The following is a 16,348-nucleotide window of genomic DNA, read 5'->3' on the forward strand; positions in this document are numbered from 1 at the left end:
AGGCTAATCGGCTGCTAGCATAAAACTGGTTACCTGAATAAAATCCCTATAGGATTTTCCCATAGGTTTTTGAAGATTGCAAATAACAAGCTGTGTTCAAACACATGCAAAAGGCACGTAGGTTTGCACAGATGTGTTTTTGTGTATTTATTTCTTTATAATATATAGCGTGGATTATAATATAATAAACCAAGAGAGTAAATCGTTGTCATGGACCATATTTCTAAAAATTAGCTTGAAAAGTTGTCACAGGCGAGCGCCCCAAAGGCACTGTAGTCCGTTTATAGTCGAATGTTAGCTTTTCAATTCTTGTGTTAGCGTTTATGATCCAAAAGAGCTAAAAGATGTATTTTCGTGTGAGGATTATATGGTTGGACAAAATGTGCAAGTGCGATGTGATGAACTGTGTTTGAACAGAGCTCATTGGTGGCTTATTATTTGCAATAAGCAATGGTAATTCTAATAGTTTAATTAAATGAATTCGATTTTTGGAAATCACCAAGTGACAACCCCCTCCCCACCCTCATTGTCCCGCGAGGGGTCCCGACCCCCAATTTGGGAACTGCTGTCTTATGTTACATGTGAAGGAGTGAAAGCACAAACAATAAGCTGCTGGTTGCAGTTCTCTAAACGACCCCCGGTTATTGCTAATAACAACAAATTACCAATTAAAAACAAGTACGCAATTAGAAAAGCAACAAGCAAATAATAAATATTTGTCTTTAATTATTCATTGTAAAAAAAAACAGGATTCTATACATTGTTAATATTCTATCTTCATGATTTGTTCTATTATTTCGAGTAATATGATGCTACAAAACAATGTAGTGCGCTTCTGTTGTGCTTATTATGTCACTGTTGCTTTCTAAGAAAGTCAGGGCAACCTCCAGCACCTCTCGACTCAGATTCTGGCTGTAGCGCTGTCTCACGCTGGACAGTATATGAAGGACATGGCATCCTTTCTCTGCATCTGCAAAAACAAGCAACACGACACCAGTCCTTCATTCGTTTAACCAGACCTGGATTTCTTTTGAAATAATCATTGCTTAGATGAATAATTGAAAAAAAATGTAATTAAATCAAAAATATTAATAAGACAACCATCAATTATATAATTCAGCACTCATTACAATAATATAACATCAGAATGAAGTTGTTAAAGGGATAGTTCACCTAAAAATGAAAATGTGCTCACTATTTACTTGCTCTCAAGTGGTTCCAATCCTGTTTAAGCTTCTTTATTATGTCGAATATTAAAACAAGATTATTTGAATAAAGCTGAAAACCTGTAACCACTGACTTCCATAGTAGGAAAAACACAAACAATGAAAATCAATGGTTACAGATTTCCAGCATTCATCAAAATATCTTCTTTTGTGTTCAACAGGATAAAGAAAGTCTTAGAACAAGTAAAAGGGTGAGTAAATTATGGCAGAACTATCCCTTTAATAAATCAGAATCAAGTATCCCTAAGAATGTGATATTAAGTGCATGTCCAACTACAGTAATATGCAAAAAAAATAAAAAATAAAAAAGCTTACATTTTTCGCGTTTGGTATCTTCCCGTAAAACATCCTTAATTGCTATATGAAGATCTTTGTCTTGTTCTGTTACCTAAGGCAGAAATATAATTACATTTGAGCAGTTTTTTAGAGGCTTATGTGATACATAGCATCTCATGATGGCTAAACCGCATGTTTATAATCCTCTTTAAAAATCCTATTTAGAAATAAGAAGCATGTCTGGGAAGCAGATATTATACATCATCTCTTTAAAATTTGTTAAGAGTCTCTTGAGGTAGAATTTACCAGCTTTCCCTCCATTATGAGGTTATACATGCTACAGTGAGTACATGGACACCAATAATCCGATGTTAATATGATTAAGACTATACTCTGATTAACTGTCGAACTTGTAAACAGCGATATTTGATTAATTTCATCAGATTAAAGTCATAATCGAACTAAACAGAAATGGGATTAAGACATGTGGAGTTTGCCTATTTTAGTCGCATTATTGAAGTGCAGTACAGATGTAAACACCTTAATTAAACTATTAATGTCATAAAGGATTTTTGCCGCATTTTGCAATAGGATAGTCTATACCAGGGATTCTCAACTAGTTGGCCTCAGCGATCCTGCAGGTGGGCTGCAAGATTAAAAAGAACTCTCAATATTTTACTGTAATTTTTAGATTTCATTACTAATATGCTAAATTAAATGATTGAAGTAATGCACTTTCTCCTGTTCTCTGATTGCTTGCTTCAAACTCGGTGCAAAAACAGCCTCATGATCGCATCTGCAATTAGTACCCGTAAGTCTGTTCATTCACAAACTATGCTAAGTTAAAGTGAAAGTAAACGTCTCTCTTTGTGTATTTTTGCGTGAACTATGTAACATATCGGCATAGTTGCCCAAATTAATGTATTGTGAGTGTCATAAAAGATGCATGCCCATACAGGAGGTTCAATGTTTTTTCTGCCATACAATGTAAAATTAACCAGGGTAGGCATGATAGACGATGCCATCGTGTCGTGCGCCCATCTGAGCTCCAGGCAGTCAGTGGGTGCTTTGAGGACAAACCCCCAGAGAGCAGTGCACGTCGGACAGTTTATCAAGGACATACTGCTGGATCAAGTCTCACTATAGTTGTTGAATGTGATATTTAATTAATCTAGTCTCTCTATCTATCTAACTTGTTCAGCTAACGTGTCACAGCGCCAGTACACTGCTTCAATCTTTCGCTTTCACATTTGTACTTAGTCATTTTAACGAAAACCGCAGGTACTGTTGGTTGGTTCCTGTTGGTTGTGCACCTTTTTTACCAACCAAGTTTTCTCGACGCCATTATAAGGACACTGATCACTCTGCCTATTCATGCAAGAGTCCTGCGGGAAAATGACTGACAGGTGGTATTTGTGAGTAACTTATCTTTATTTATTGATTTGGTTATGGGTAAAACAAAGACCATACCGGTCAGGTAGTTGAAACAGTAGGCTACAAATAATTAATTAGTTATGAATTAATACATTTTTCAAAAATAATAAATAATTCACCACCGCCTATGACAACGATGCTATCGTCCATCGCAATATATCACATTAGACATCGTACAATGCCAAATTAGTCGACATCACTCAACCCTAAAAGCAACATTCAAAAAGCAACTCATGTGAACACCTTAATCATATTAATGTCTTATTCAGATTAAGGCAAATAATCTGATTACTGATATCCATGTAAATGTAGTCAGTGTGTATGTGTGTGTGGGCATACATTGTAGACTTCATCCTGGGTGCGCTTTTTGCGAAATATTTGTCCTTCATCCTGGAGGACACTCAGGGTCTCTTTTAGAAGTTTTTGAACTTGCGTGGCAAATGACGTCCCGGGCTGATCTGCCTCCTTCAGACGAAAAAATAAATAAAAATGCATCATGAAGGATGAGTCACCCCCAACAATGAATCACATTTCTGGGATGCATCGTTCAAAAATGACCCATCCCAAAAAAAGCCTTTAAGAAGTAAAGAACGTTTAAATGAAATGCATATTGCATGTGCATTCTCATCCGATTCTGAATGTGTCGATAGGCATCTCATTAGCATATCCCTTTCTCATCTCCATATGCTGCTGTCCTTGAATCTTCAGACTAGAAGCATCTCAGAGGAGACTCATAAAAGTGCTACCAATGATCACTCCCTGCTGCCTTCAAACAGCACAACACGTTCCTCCCTGCCGTGCCCACCACAAGTTATTTCTGGCTTTTACATACCACTATACACTCCAGCCAAGAGTAATGACATTGAACAAGGACAGTTTGCTTTGATAACGTCATGCGTTCATCTTTTGCATATGTTAGAGCTGCACAATTCTCTGTTTAAAATAGAGATAATTTTTCTTCAAAACTTAACAAAGACGACAAGACGACTTTAAAAATAAAATAGTAACTTACTAGAGTTTCTAATCTAATATTTAAAAATATTATTATTATTTCCATCAAATTTTTATCTTTTTATTTTGAAATTATGTGAACAAAAAATATGACGTTGACCAGTGATGCCCAAAGTAGGGCCCATGGGCCAAAGTTAGCCGATTGTAACCTTTGATTTAGCCCACCATCCCATCTGAGAGGAGAGTGAGAAGGATGGAGAGGGTTGGGGCGAATGCCTTTAAAAGAGATCGTCATTTCTTATTTGACAGAACTTTTGTTTTATTGCTGACCTACAAAAAAAGCATACTGAAATAAAATTTTGAATTGCATGTTGTAAATGAATCAGATTTTTTTACGTACAGTAAATAATGTCACTCGACAGATAGAGGACTATGCAGAAGACATCAGTGATCATATCAAGGCAAAAACTAGTGTAACTGTTATAAATGAGATTGTTTCTGTTTACTGTAACAAGTTCATTATAAAAAGTAAAAAAAATTGTTAAAATGAGTAAAAAAAATAGTCAAAATTATGTTGTATTAGTTAATATAAAGCCATTTTTTTTGTTATTTTTAAATATTATTAAATAATTTAGGAAATTACCCATGGCATATATACTGTATTTACCTTTGGCCCAGTAGCCTCAATCAAGTTTGGTTTTTGGCCCTTAACAAAAAAACATTTAGGGACCCCTGACGTAGACAATCAGCATATAACAGTGAGCATAAAAAATACATGTAATAAACAGAATACAGGAGGTTGTTGAATAATAATATCAATGAAATTATGCCAACAACAACAATAATAGTAGAAATAAAAAGGATAAACTAAAGAATAAATGACAGAAACATACTAAAACAAATAATATAAACTAATTCTACACCAAAAAGAGCAATAAACTATACATGTAAGAAAGGTTAAGTAAGGGTAATATTAACCCATCTCAAAATAAATAATTAATAGATTAATAATAAACAGATAAATTAAGATATTTGAAAGCATGCTGAAAGAAGTCTACAACAATGAAGGAAAGTTAGTAGAAGAAAATATTATTATTACATAATGAACAGGTAGTATGGCAACATTTCGTGCCATTGCACTTTGGGTATCCAGACTTCCTGGGCTGTATTCAAAATCACCCCCTATACCCCTATTTCATAGTACACTATTAGAGGAAGCAGCCATTTGTAGTGGTGTTCAAAACCATAGTGGACGTTCTGAAGTGCAGCCAATCAATTCAACAATGCACACCAATTACAAGTATATAACCCGTGTACACTCAATGGCTAATGCACTGTGTGTTTGCGTACCAAATGAATTTCCATATCTGACCACAAGAGGGCATATTACAAGTGTACAACCAGTGTACACTCAATGGCTAATGCACTGTGTGTTTGCGTACCAAATGAATTTCCATATCTGACTACAAGAGGGCATCCACAGCAGAATCCTATCAATTATAAGTTTCTAATTAAATTATTTAACTGTTAAAATTAAAATTTGTTTACATGATAGAAATTAGTAATGTTTCAATACTAATAGACAGCTCACTAAGTGTTAAATAACTATCACAGAGTCTGAAGTTTAACATCTAATCGGTCCTGATCCCTCCCCCACCTCTCTCTCTTACTTCATTTCATGTCCAACAAGTGTCATATCATAAAAAAAGCAAAAAACGCCAATATTAACCCTTTCACACATAGGATCACACCGGTGTGATCAGCCTTGACTGGTTCCTTACGTGCATAATTAAGCCGGTGTGATTAGAACGTATTAATGCACGTCATCAACTGCTCAAATTTAAATCTAGCAGCTCGTGCTTATGCACAGAAAGAGGTGCACACAGTGCTTGTCAAAAAACCTAATTTACCTGTGTTTTCAAACACATAACATTTATTTTAGGTTTCAGAAACAAAAAGAAAAGAAACAAAATATGATATAGACATAAACCATTGAGTAGGGCTGGGCGAAAACGAAAAGTAATCGAAATTCAGAACCTATAATCGATCTAATTTTTCCAGGTGAATTTTTTCAATTACTTTCCCTACCGTGTGTAGAGTCACGTGACCCTGCTCTGTTAAGGCTGAATTATACTTATTATATTATGATTTATACTTATTATATTATTATGATATTATACTTCTGCCAAGGTCATGTGTGCAGTTCGGTGCAGCCTTCGCATACCCGTGCACTTCTGAAAAAATTGTACTGACACGTCACAACGACGAGTAGCGCAAGCTCTGTGATTGGTTGGTTTGGTTGCGGTGCAGCACAGAAAGCCGCGTTTTAGAGAATGTGTGTTTTAATTTCAGTTGTTCAGCATTGATCTTGAATATATAATAATAGATAGTAGATAGTGTGTGTTTCCTTCAATTATTTTAAAATCAAGTAATGCACCCTACATTAAAAACATCTCTCATTTGTAATATGTGAGCAGATTTACTGTACAAAACTTGTCAGTGAACTATGAGGGAAAAAACATTAAATAAATAAATAAAATACACGTTCATTAATCGTAATTGAGTTAAAATGTTTCATTAATCGAGATTTTGATGTTAGGCCAAATCGCCCAACCTTACCATTGAGGTTAGTGGGTCACATGATAAACTTGGGAACTTTAGAACACAATTCATTCTAACTAACGATCACAATAAAATATAAAAAAACTCATGCAGGAGGGTCAGCTGGAGTCTTCAAAACTCACACGTGAAAGGGTTAAATAAAAATAGCTATTCAACAAATCAATCTTAAAGAATTCAAGTATCATTACGAGATGAATCAGCATTATTGAAAAATGGCTTGAATTATTTATTCAGTGACAAATTCTCGCCACCTATTCGAGTAACAATGTAAATGGGGTCACCTCAGTTCTTCAGTGACAATCTAAATGTTTTATTCATTTTCCTTCGACTTAGTCACTTTATTCATCAGGGGTTGCCACAGAGGAATGAACCACCAACTTCTCCAATACATGTTCTACATAGATGCTCTTCCAGCTGCAACCCAGTAGAGGGAAACATCCATACACACTCATTCACACACACTCATACACTACGGCCAATTTATTTCATCCAATTCACCTATACCGCATGTCTTTGGACTGTGGGGGAAACCGGAGCACCTGGAGAACACATGGAGAACATGCAAACTCCACACAGAAACGCCAACTGGCCCAGCCAGGACTTGAACCAGTGACTTTCTTGCTGTGAGGTGACAGTGCTAACCACTGAGCCACTGTGTCACCCCTAATCTGAATGTTTGTAAAAAAAAAATAATAATAATAATATATAGTATAATTATTTTTATTTGTTCCCTGGGGTATTTTCATCTTTATTGGGACAAAAGAGTGAAGGAGAGGTATTAAACAACTAATGAAGAAAGTCTTTAAAAGAATCGAACTCAGATCTCTCTCATGCTCAGTACCTGTTCTCCTGAAGATCTTTGCATCAGTGGATGTAGGAGGAACTCAACATCATAAGGACGAAACCTGGTCACCTCTTTCTCTAAGAGGAACCCCTTAAGGGTGAGAACAGCCCGAGACAGCAGATGGTGTGGATGTGAGGAACCACCTGCTCTGTAAACGAAAATAAAAGCACAGAAATATCTTCAACGCATTTCAGAATACATTTCAAATTTGCAGCCTCAATAAAGCTTTAAGGAAATAGTTCCCCCAAAAATAAGAATAACCTCATCATTTATTCTACCATGATTTTCGCTGCATTCATTCATCCATGGTGGGGCGCCACACCAAAATGTATCCCGCCACGGCTACATTACAGCTTCTCATTCAAAATATTAGGTTGTTTTTTTTTAAATAGTGGGTTATAATCTCACCAAAAACGTATTAAAAGGCAAGTAAATTATAACAGCGCAAACTTCTGTAACAACAGTGCTGTGCATTCTTTGTTTAACCCTTTAAGGTGACGTGCTGACAGACTGACTGACTGACTGACTGACAGGTGCATGATGCGTGAGGCCAGCAAACACGGTGTAGCTTTCAGTTATGATGAACACAGTTTCCATAATTATATTTTATTTAGAGATAAAGGTCTGTGATTCTGCATGCAATGACTTTATCTTGCTGGAGTTTATGGCCGTTTCACTTTACTTCAGGATGCATTAATGCCGCTCTGAATGTCTGTTAGAGACATTCATAAATATTCCTAGCAAATCTAATAAACGTTGGAGACATACTCGTTACATAAATGCGCTAAATCACACTTCAGCAGCGTTTATTTAAGGGCGCGCAAGAAAATCTGCACTTGAGCAGTGTATATTTGAGGGCGTGCAAGAAGTTTTGTGCACGAGCAGAGAAAATCGGCGCTCGAGCACAGAGATTGACATCGTAGGCTATTACATGAATGCGATCTCGACTTAATACTGCGCTCACGACATTTGTCAATGTAATAACGCCACATGAAGTTGGTAGATCTGTGTAAAATGCCCAACAGAGTCTGCCGCCACAGCTGGAAAAAATCCTAGAGGAAACACTGTCTACCTCATGTGGTTTTAAACCTTTATGTGTTTCTTTCCTCTGTTGAACTAGATATGTTGAAGGGGAGGATATTTTGAAGAATGTTGGTTTAAGGGACCAATCAAAAAATTACTATGGAAGTCTATTTTTCAATATATATTTTGTGTTCAACAGAAGAAAGAAACTAAAATATGATTCAAATTGGAAGAAGGATGAGAAAATGATGACAGAACTGTCTTTTTTTAGGCAAACTATCCCTTTTGTAAACTATTTATTGTTAAACCTAGTAAGTAATGTGCAATAATGCAACAAAATTACATTTCTATGTAATTATATGTTTAGGCACACAATTACAGAAGACACAAATATTTTAGCAATCTGTCAAAAAGATTTAAGCTAAAAGTAATATATTGTCATTAATTAGGCAAAAACAGACAAACAAAAGTCTTTATAAATTTGCGGCAGCACATTCTTTCAGAAGTCAGATCTTTAGTGTTACATTCAACTATTAAAGTGAATTCTTCTATCAAGGACTGCAAGTAAATGAGAAAAACAAAAAACTGAAACATGAACATTTGGTGATTACCAATTGACCTTATTCTCAAATGTGGGAAGTGCGCTCATTTTTCGATTGTTTTAGAACTTCCGATTCAGTTGCCTATGGGAGAAATTACTAGAAAAATGAAACGGCAGAAAACAGTCAAACTATTTGCTCTACAAACAAGCATGTCCATGACTATATAGACAAAGCAGTATAATATATAATAATAAAATATCAGTTTGCAACATCAAGCAGCGCAACAAGCTCTTTTTAACGTGTAAAAATGAATGGAAGTGAATGAGCCCGGAAATCTTAAGCCAAAGTGATTTAAATGGCTGCACCCGCTCGCACGCGAAAAATAAGGTCAATACTGTATGTTTGGGACAGCTGTAGCAGTCTAATAAACTAGTAAAGTTGATGCACAAAAAAAAAAACGTTTGTTTCGGTAATCTTCAATCAAATTCTGAACATTTGCTTTTGCTTCCTTCTCTGATGATGTCAGTTTGATGGCTTCAGCCATATTCTTAACTACGCCACTCATACTGTTAGTTTGCTATAAGAAAAGGATGCATAAAAAGAAAGCCCCGCCCACTACTCAATATTCTGTTTCAGTAGGAAGTACATCATGATGCTGAAATAAAAGTCTCAGCAACTTCTCATTCATTCATACTTTAAAGAGGTCATGTAAAACAACAGAGACCTCCATCATGCTGTATAACTCACTCTGCGCTTCCCAGGTCTTCAGTCGGCATCTTGAATGGCTGATCATAGCACTTTCTGTAAAGCTGAGGCAGTTCCAGCATATGTGAGATCTGCACTGCCATCGCAGGGTCATGTACTTTATCTACACACACACACACAGAAACAACAGAGATGATTACTGCAAAATAACTGTGACTCCAGGTGTTCCACAAACAAGCGGTCTCTAACTGATTAAACAAACTAATTAGATGCCATCTAAATCCCTGATGATTTATTTCACTCACAAAAGGAGGTGGCCTTGATTTCCCTGGTATCTCTGGAGGTTTTCACAGTCCCTCGCACTCTCAGCAGGTCTCCGATCTCCAGCACGGTGCTCTTACGTTCAGCCTCCTTCAGCCGTTTGAGTTCATCCTCAATGTTAAAGCTCCTGGAAGATCCGCTAGCATCTCCACCTATATTGACATCAGTGCTGGATTAATAACTGCTAGATTAGTAAATTAAAATTACCTTTTAAAGGTATGATCTTTTTTACTATTTAATTTTTGCCAATTAACTATTCATAGAAGTGCTAAATTATATATGTATTAGATAGATAGATAGATAGATAGATAGATAGATAGATAGATAGATAGATAGATAGATAGATAGATATATAGATAGATAGATAGATAGATAGATAGATAGATAGATAGATAGATAGATAGAGTGCATCGGCATCCATCAGCCTGTCATACCAAGCAGAGCAAAGACAGTTGACGTTCCACCACAAGATGGCGACAGAGACCGCACAATAAGCCTTTAGAGGAGAAAAACTCAGCGGAATTTCAAACTACAGCTGAACAAATCATTATAAAACAGGTAAGTGACATTCTGTATCGATCTCTCTCTTTTCAGTGTTGTAATGCTGTATTTATACCATTGTAATCTGGTACTGTTTGCTTTGCTTTTGGTTTTTTCTGGGTTAATTACTGTGATATACCGATTGCAACAGAGAAATGCTGGGAAGTCTCTGTAGACTGATGGCATTTCATGCCGTTCAGCCTTATAATCTTAAAATGTCAGCAAAATCCCCTGTTTTGTCATCACTTTAAACATTATGCAAGAAAATCATTCAAATACTAGCTCTAAAGTGATGTTTTTGAAGTAGCAACGGTTTCTGCTGTTCTGACTTCAGCTGCAGAAGTGAATAAATGGCGGAAGAAAGTCGTTCCTCATACAAAAGGATTTTTAGACTGCGTGTTTGATTTTCTCTTTTTATATACACGATTATGCTGTCGAACTGTTGTATAAATGCAATATCACACTCGTAGCAGTGCGATATGGCTGTATATCGTCACTAATGGGATACTAACTGTGCGTTCACCCCGAAGGCGGTGAGAGCGCCAAAGGTCGCTCTGGCCGCCCTAGCGACAACGTTGTCTGCCTTCAGCTCCGAGAGCACCAAAAATCGCTACATTGATCTCGTATTTAAATGGGACGTTGTAGCATATCATATCAGTTACATTCCTGCATAAAACACGCTTTCTAGCATGAAAATGTTGCGCACTTTTTATCAAATTCATTTGGCAATGGAAGATCAAGTTGCATGTGGTGTGACTTTGCTCCACTTAAATATCCAATATGTCCATCTGTCTGAAATATCCTGAAGAAGCGAGATTCCCGCTTTTTTAATTAAATATATGTATATATATATAACAATAATGCACATCAGTAACTCACCAGTAACTTATTTAATGCATGTTCCTGTAAGAAAACATTCAAATAATTGGAAATACGGCGACCGCAATAATCAAACCCTTGGGAACGACTTGTGATCAGAACCAAAGTTCACAGTGACTGTTCTCTGAACTCCTCTCAAGCGGTGGACTTCTTCATTCTGATTGCTTGAACCGCGTCATAGCTCATTACCATAAAGTTAACTTGATTTCAACTCTCTTCAACACCCACACCGGTAAAGACGCGCCGTGCTGCTCCTCGCCGCCGGCTCTCATTGAAAATGAATGACTTCCGGCTACTTTGATTCTCTCACCGCTTTTGGTGTGAACGTACAGTTAGGGGCCTCCCACTAGTGCCGATATACAGCCATATCGCACTGCTACTCGTGTGATATTGCTCATATATAACATATAACAAATGTTTGTGTACGTTTATATGCTCTTATAAACATAATTAATTGATTTAAAATGTTTTGACAAAAACAAATACCTGCTGTTATTTACAGTCACATGTAGTTACTTACTTGTTGTTGAATCGCCTTGATCCCGCCATTTCTCATCTTTCCAACAAAGACAATTAATGACCCCGGTACTGTCGTCCACTATGCATTGAAGGAATACAAACAAACAGTCAGACCAGTTGCATTGTGTCCACTTTGACTTTTTACTTTCACTTTAACACAGACCTCCATAGCAATAGAAATCCTCTCTCTCCCGCTTGTAAACAACAATTCCCAATACATCCACCTGGAAGATGGGGTGAGTCTTGTAGAAATAAATCCCTACAACACATGTCAATAGGGAGCTTTCAGGCAACAGTATAAGACAGATTATTGTCTATACAATATACTTAGAGATAGCACATGGGGTATAAAAACTGACAAGTAATGTGAACATTTTCCCAGTGAGGCAAAGAATACGTTGCGGTACGATTCTGATATAACACATGTAACATTACATCATAGAGACATTTATATGATGTTTGTTTTTTTAACATCTAAAAAACATATTGGTCTGGCAAAATGAGGCCAGATCAAATCTTGGGGTGGCACACAATAAAATAATAAACTCAGAGTGATGTTATTTTTTGTTTCTGGTAAATTAAATAATGTGGTTTTGATTAACGAATTACTCTTAAAATATTGCAATAATTCACCAAGTATATGTCCAAACCAAATAAGAATCAATATTTAGTTTAAAAACACTTTTCAGGTGATATTTTTCCACATACTTTTATTGTACAGTATACAGTATGTGCCATGTCTAAAATTAATTAATAAAACAGACAATTGAACAAACTGAACAAAAGGCATTGCTATATACACACACTCACTATTGAGACCCTAATAATATCATTTATCCATTTTCCTTTTTGAGCCACAATATTAATGCTGCTTCTTCTATTGATGTACCTTTTTGCAAAATAAATCCACAAAATCATTGAGATTTTTGACCCTTGAAAGTTAACCAGCAAAAAAAAATTGGAGGAGCTAAATAAACTAGATTCTGAAACGCTGATTTTAAAATGCGAAAAATTTATTTATTATTATTTATTATTTTAAAATATTTGTTTTTTTGGATTTGTGGAAAGTGCAAGAGTGTTCCAGTGGCTGGAACGACATCTGCTGCGTAAAAACATATGCTGGATAAGTTGGCGGTTCATTCCACTGTGGTGACCCCTGATTAATAAAGCGATTAAGCTGAAAAAAAAAAAAGAATGAATATCAACAGCAAACTCATATTGGGTGGCAAGTTTACACAGAGGTGGCCATTTCTACATTCACTTTACATCTATTATTGTTAGACATCTTCGTTTGCACATTAAATTGATATTTAGAATAAGTCTTAAAGATGTTGGAAATTCAGAATGCTCATACAACAGACATTAAACAGACCTTCACTGCAGATGTTTTTCAGACCAAACGCTTTTTAAAAATTTCATTCGTTCATTTTAACAGTCCCTGTATTGTTAAACACACTTTACTTTGAATATTCGGTCTGAAATCCCACACTGTAAAAAGAGATTAGTTACTTAAAGCGAGTAAACCAATTGCCTTAAAAGCAACAAGTTGACTTTACAAAAATAATGCAAGTAAACTTATTGTAACTTGGAACTTATAAGTTGACTTAATTTTTATAATTATGCTAATTGTATACTCACTTTTTTTATAAAGGTAAACTAATCACTTTTTTTTCCAATACACCTTTATTAAATTTGGAGTTTTTTTTCCAGCTTTTCTGTATCTAGCAAAATGACAGTAACTAAAATAAATCTGCTATTCCAGACTCCAGTGTGTCTTCTAAACTCAATACAGGCTATACTGTAAGTGTAGCTTTTATAGACTTCATGACAGACCAAATATGTAATATTGTAATGATTACAGTAATTATTTGAAAACAGACATGCTAAAACAGTCTGACACTGTAAAAAGGATTAGATGGCTTTAAAAAAGTGAGTACAACTAGCAAAATTATAAAAATCAAGTCAACTTAACAGTTTCAAGTTACAATGGGTTTACTTGCATTATTTTTGTTAAGTCGACTTGTTGCTTTTAAGACAGTTGGTTTACTCGCTTTAAGTAAGTAATCACTTTTTACAGTGCATGTAAGCAGGGACGGATTTTGAGATCCTAACCAATTCCAGCCATGGGCCCTAAAAGTTCTTGCACTTAAAATGCACTTTTAATTTTTTTTTCTTATATCATTCGATCTTCTTTTTTTACATTTTATAATAATGCAAAATAATAATAATAATAATAATAATAATAATAACAATAATAATAATAACAACAACAACATGTCGAACTTTTGAAATGATTTATTTTCTGAAAATGAATTCACAACTAAAAATAATAAATGAGCTATTGCTTTTTAAAACTAAATCTTAACTGATTTGACTGTTGGACTGGTTCATGATTGAAGGTGAGGGACACATTTGCGCAGATCTAATAATTACATTCAAATTAAAAAATATGTACACCCTCACTGTAAAAATATGATAGAAAACAATGTTTTATATATAGGTGTCAGTTCTACGTATTTATTTGGGGGCCCTTTGATTTCCTGAGGCCCCAAGCGGCCGCTTATTGGTTGAATCCGCCCCTGCATGCAGATTTTTTTTGTTTGTTTGTTTGTTTGTTTGTTTGTTTTGTTTTGTTTTGTTTTTTTGCATGCAAGTATGACTTTAAAACATTAGCAGCACTATTAAATTGACTATGAACAATGTACATTGGTATCTAGAATTAGTAAATAATACTCGTCTGAAATTATATTGAAGAATGTCCGAATATAAAACCGACTTTACCTCAATCTTTATTATAAATCTTGTAGACATATGTGTACTATTTGGGAAATGTTTATAAAAGCGTTTCAGTATTGTTATAATAGTGTAACGTTAGTGAGATATATCCGACCAACAAATTTAAACAGACCTAGAACTGACTCTTTGGCTTTACGTTACCAGGTACTTGTCTGGACTCTTTCATCAGTAGGATGTCAGTGATGTAGAGTCTGCAATAGGAGGAAAACACGGGGTCCAGACCCCACAACATAGACGGCAGCTCATCCGCATTAGCATCTCCCACACTCGCCGCCATCAGACATCACTGACGGCAGCGAACACTAAAACACAACCAAACATGTACACTAAAGTGATCTTCATGAAACTCTACTCGTTTAACTAGCTTGTGCAAGCAACTTTTAAAATGAGTTTGAAAACTCACAGAGTCATGTTTGTGTTTTTCCGCTGTCTGCGCAGTTGAGTCACTGCGCACATAGAAAATAGGAAATTGCGCTTGGTTCATGAATATTAATTATCTTACGTGACGTAAAATCTGATATTCGTGCACGTCAGCGTTCTATTTCAATCTTTTACTTTTACTTGTTAAATATCACATCCACAAATGCAAATTCTTCAATAATAAACCGCTTTTAAGGTATTCAAAAGAGAATTGCAACAATATTTTGAAACACTCTGGCTCAGGAAACACTAGGCTAGTTAGCTTGTCATGCCCTATTTAAAATTCCCCTGTACCCTGTAACATCAGTACTTCATTTTGAATTACTTACAATCTTTGTATCTTATTTTTATTTTATGCTTTATATATATATATATATATATATATATATATATATATATATATATATATATATATATATATATATATATATATATATATATATATATATATATATATATATATATATATATATATATATATATATATATATATATATTTCTTGTTTATCTTAATGTATTTTATTACTATTTTTTGAATATTGAGCCTTTTATTATTATTTTTTACTGTTTTATCCCCTGGCATCCACTATGTTCCTAAATTTCACAAAATTTCTGTAATACTGTAATTATTACTGTCCATGTATTGATCAAAAAATAATATATTAGATGAGATTTGTCATTTATCGGAACATAATACATTATGTTATATGTTTTAATATGACTTTGATACATATTTATTGCGTGTCATTTACAAATAAATTGATGAAACCTCATGTTATATTTATAATCTGTGATGTGTACTTACCAATTGTCGTAAATAAGAGTTCTTATTTAATTTTGTCAAAGACATTAACAGTCAACAAGAGAGAAAGGAAATAAAATCATATATATATATATATATATATATATATATATATATATATATATATATATATATATATATATATATATATATATATATATATATATATATATACAATAAATTTACTTAAAAATCACAAGCTTACAAGTTTATACACATAGACTGCAAACACAACCATAACATTTTCTTTATTAGTAAATATAAGGGTACGAAATGCAGCCAACAGTGTGAGTGCATTGCTCATATAAATGCTTTTTATAGAAGTACAAGGATTTATCTTCCTCAAAATATTAAGGAATTCTCCCATTAAACTATAATTAGTGTCAAACTATGATTATATTAATAAAAAAAAAAGTGTACTGTAACTGTCTTGGAAAGCTGAGGCTAA

General features: G+C 34.7%; 1 protein-coding gene across 3 annotated transcripts; it reads right to left on the bottom strand.

The window, feature by feature from the left end:
• Positions 1–706: 706 nt before the first annotated feature.
• On the bottom strand, positions 707–15,127 carry stn1 (STN1 subunit of CST complex). 3 transcript variants are annotated; one of them, XM_056467192.1, is made up of 10 exons: positions 15,082–15,127; positions 14,820–14,980; positions 12,046–12,141; positions 11,884–11,961; positions 9,929–10,096; positions 9,666–9,786; positions 7,351–7,501; positions 3,276–3,401; positions 1,542–1,614; positions 707–970 (listed from the first exon to the last, which is right to left on the bottom strand). In XM_056467192.1, exons 2-10 carry the CDS (start codon positions 14,953–14,955, stop codon positions 813–815), a joined length of 1,107 nt encoding a protein of 368 aa, XP_056323167.1. In that variant the 5' UTR covers positions 14,956–14,980; positions 15,082–15,127; the 3' UTR covers positions 707–812. The 3 variants fall into 3 exon arrangements, with proteins under 3 accessions (XP_056323167.1, XP_056323241.1, XP_056323089.1); XM_056467266.1 differs by having other exon boundaries at positions 14,820–15,004; XM_056467114.1 differs by lacking the exon at positions 15,082–15,127 and having other exon boundaries at positions 14,820–15,075.
• Between the last annotated feature and the right edge of the window lie 1,221 nt (positions 15,128–16,348).

Source organism: Danio aesculapii, chromosome 1, assembly GCF_903798145.1.
Source record: "Danio aesculapii chromosome 1, fDanAes4.1, whole genome shotgun sequence".
In the NCBI taxonomy this organism is placed as follows: Eukaryota; Metazoa; Chordata; class Actinopteri; order Cypriniformes; family Danionidae; genus Danio; species Danio aesculapii.

Coding starts and splice junctions, on each gene's coding strand:
- stn1 (XM_056467192.1), bottom strand. CDS start 14,955: ATGGCGGCGAGTGTGGGAGATGCTAATGCGGATGAGCTGCCGTCTATG. Junction 10,097..11,883: donor TCAAGGCGATTCAACAACAA/GTAAGTAACTAC, acceptor ATGTCAATATAG/GTGGAGATGCTAGCGGATCT. Junction 1,615..3,275: donor CCCAGGATGAAGTCTACAAT/GTATGCCCACAC, acceptor TTTCTGCCTTAG/GTAACAGAACAAGACAAAGA.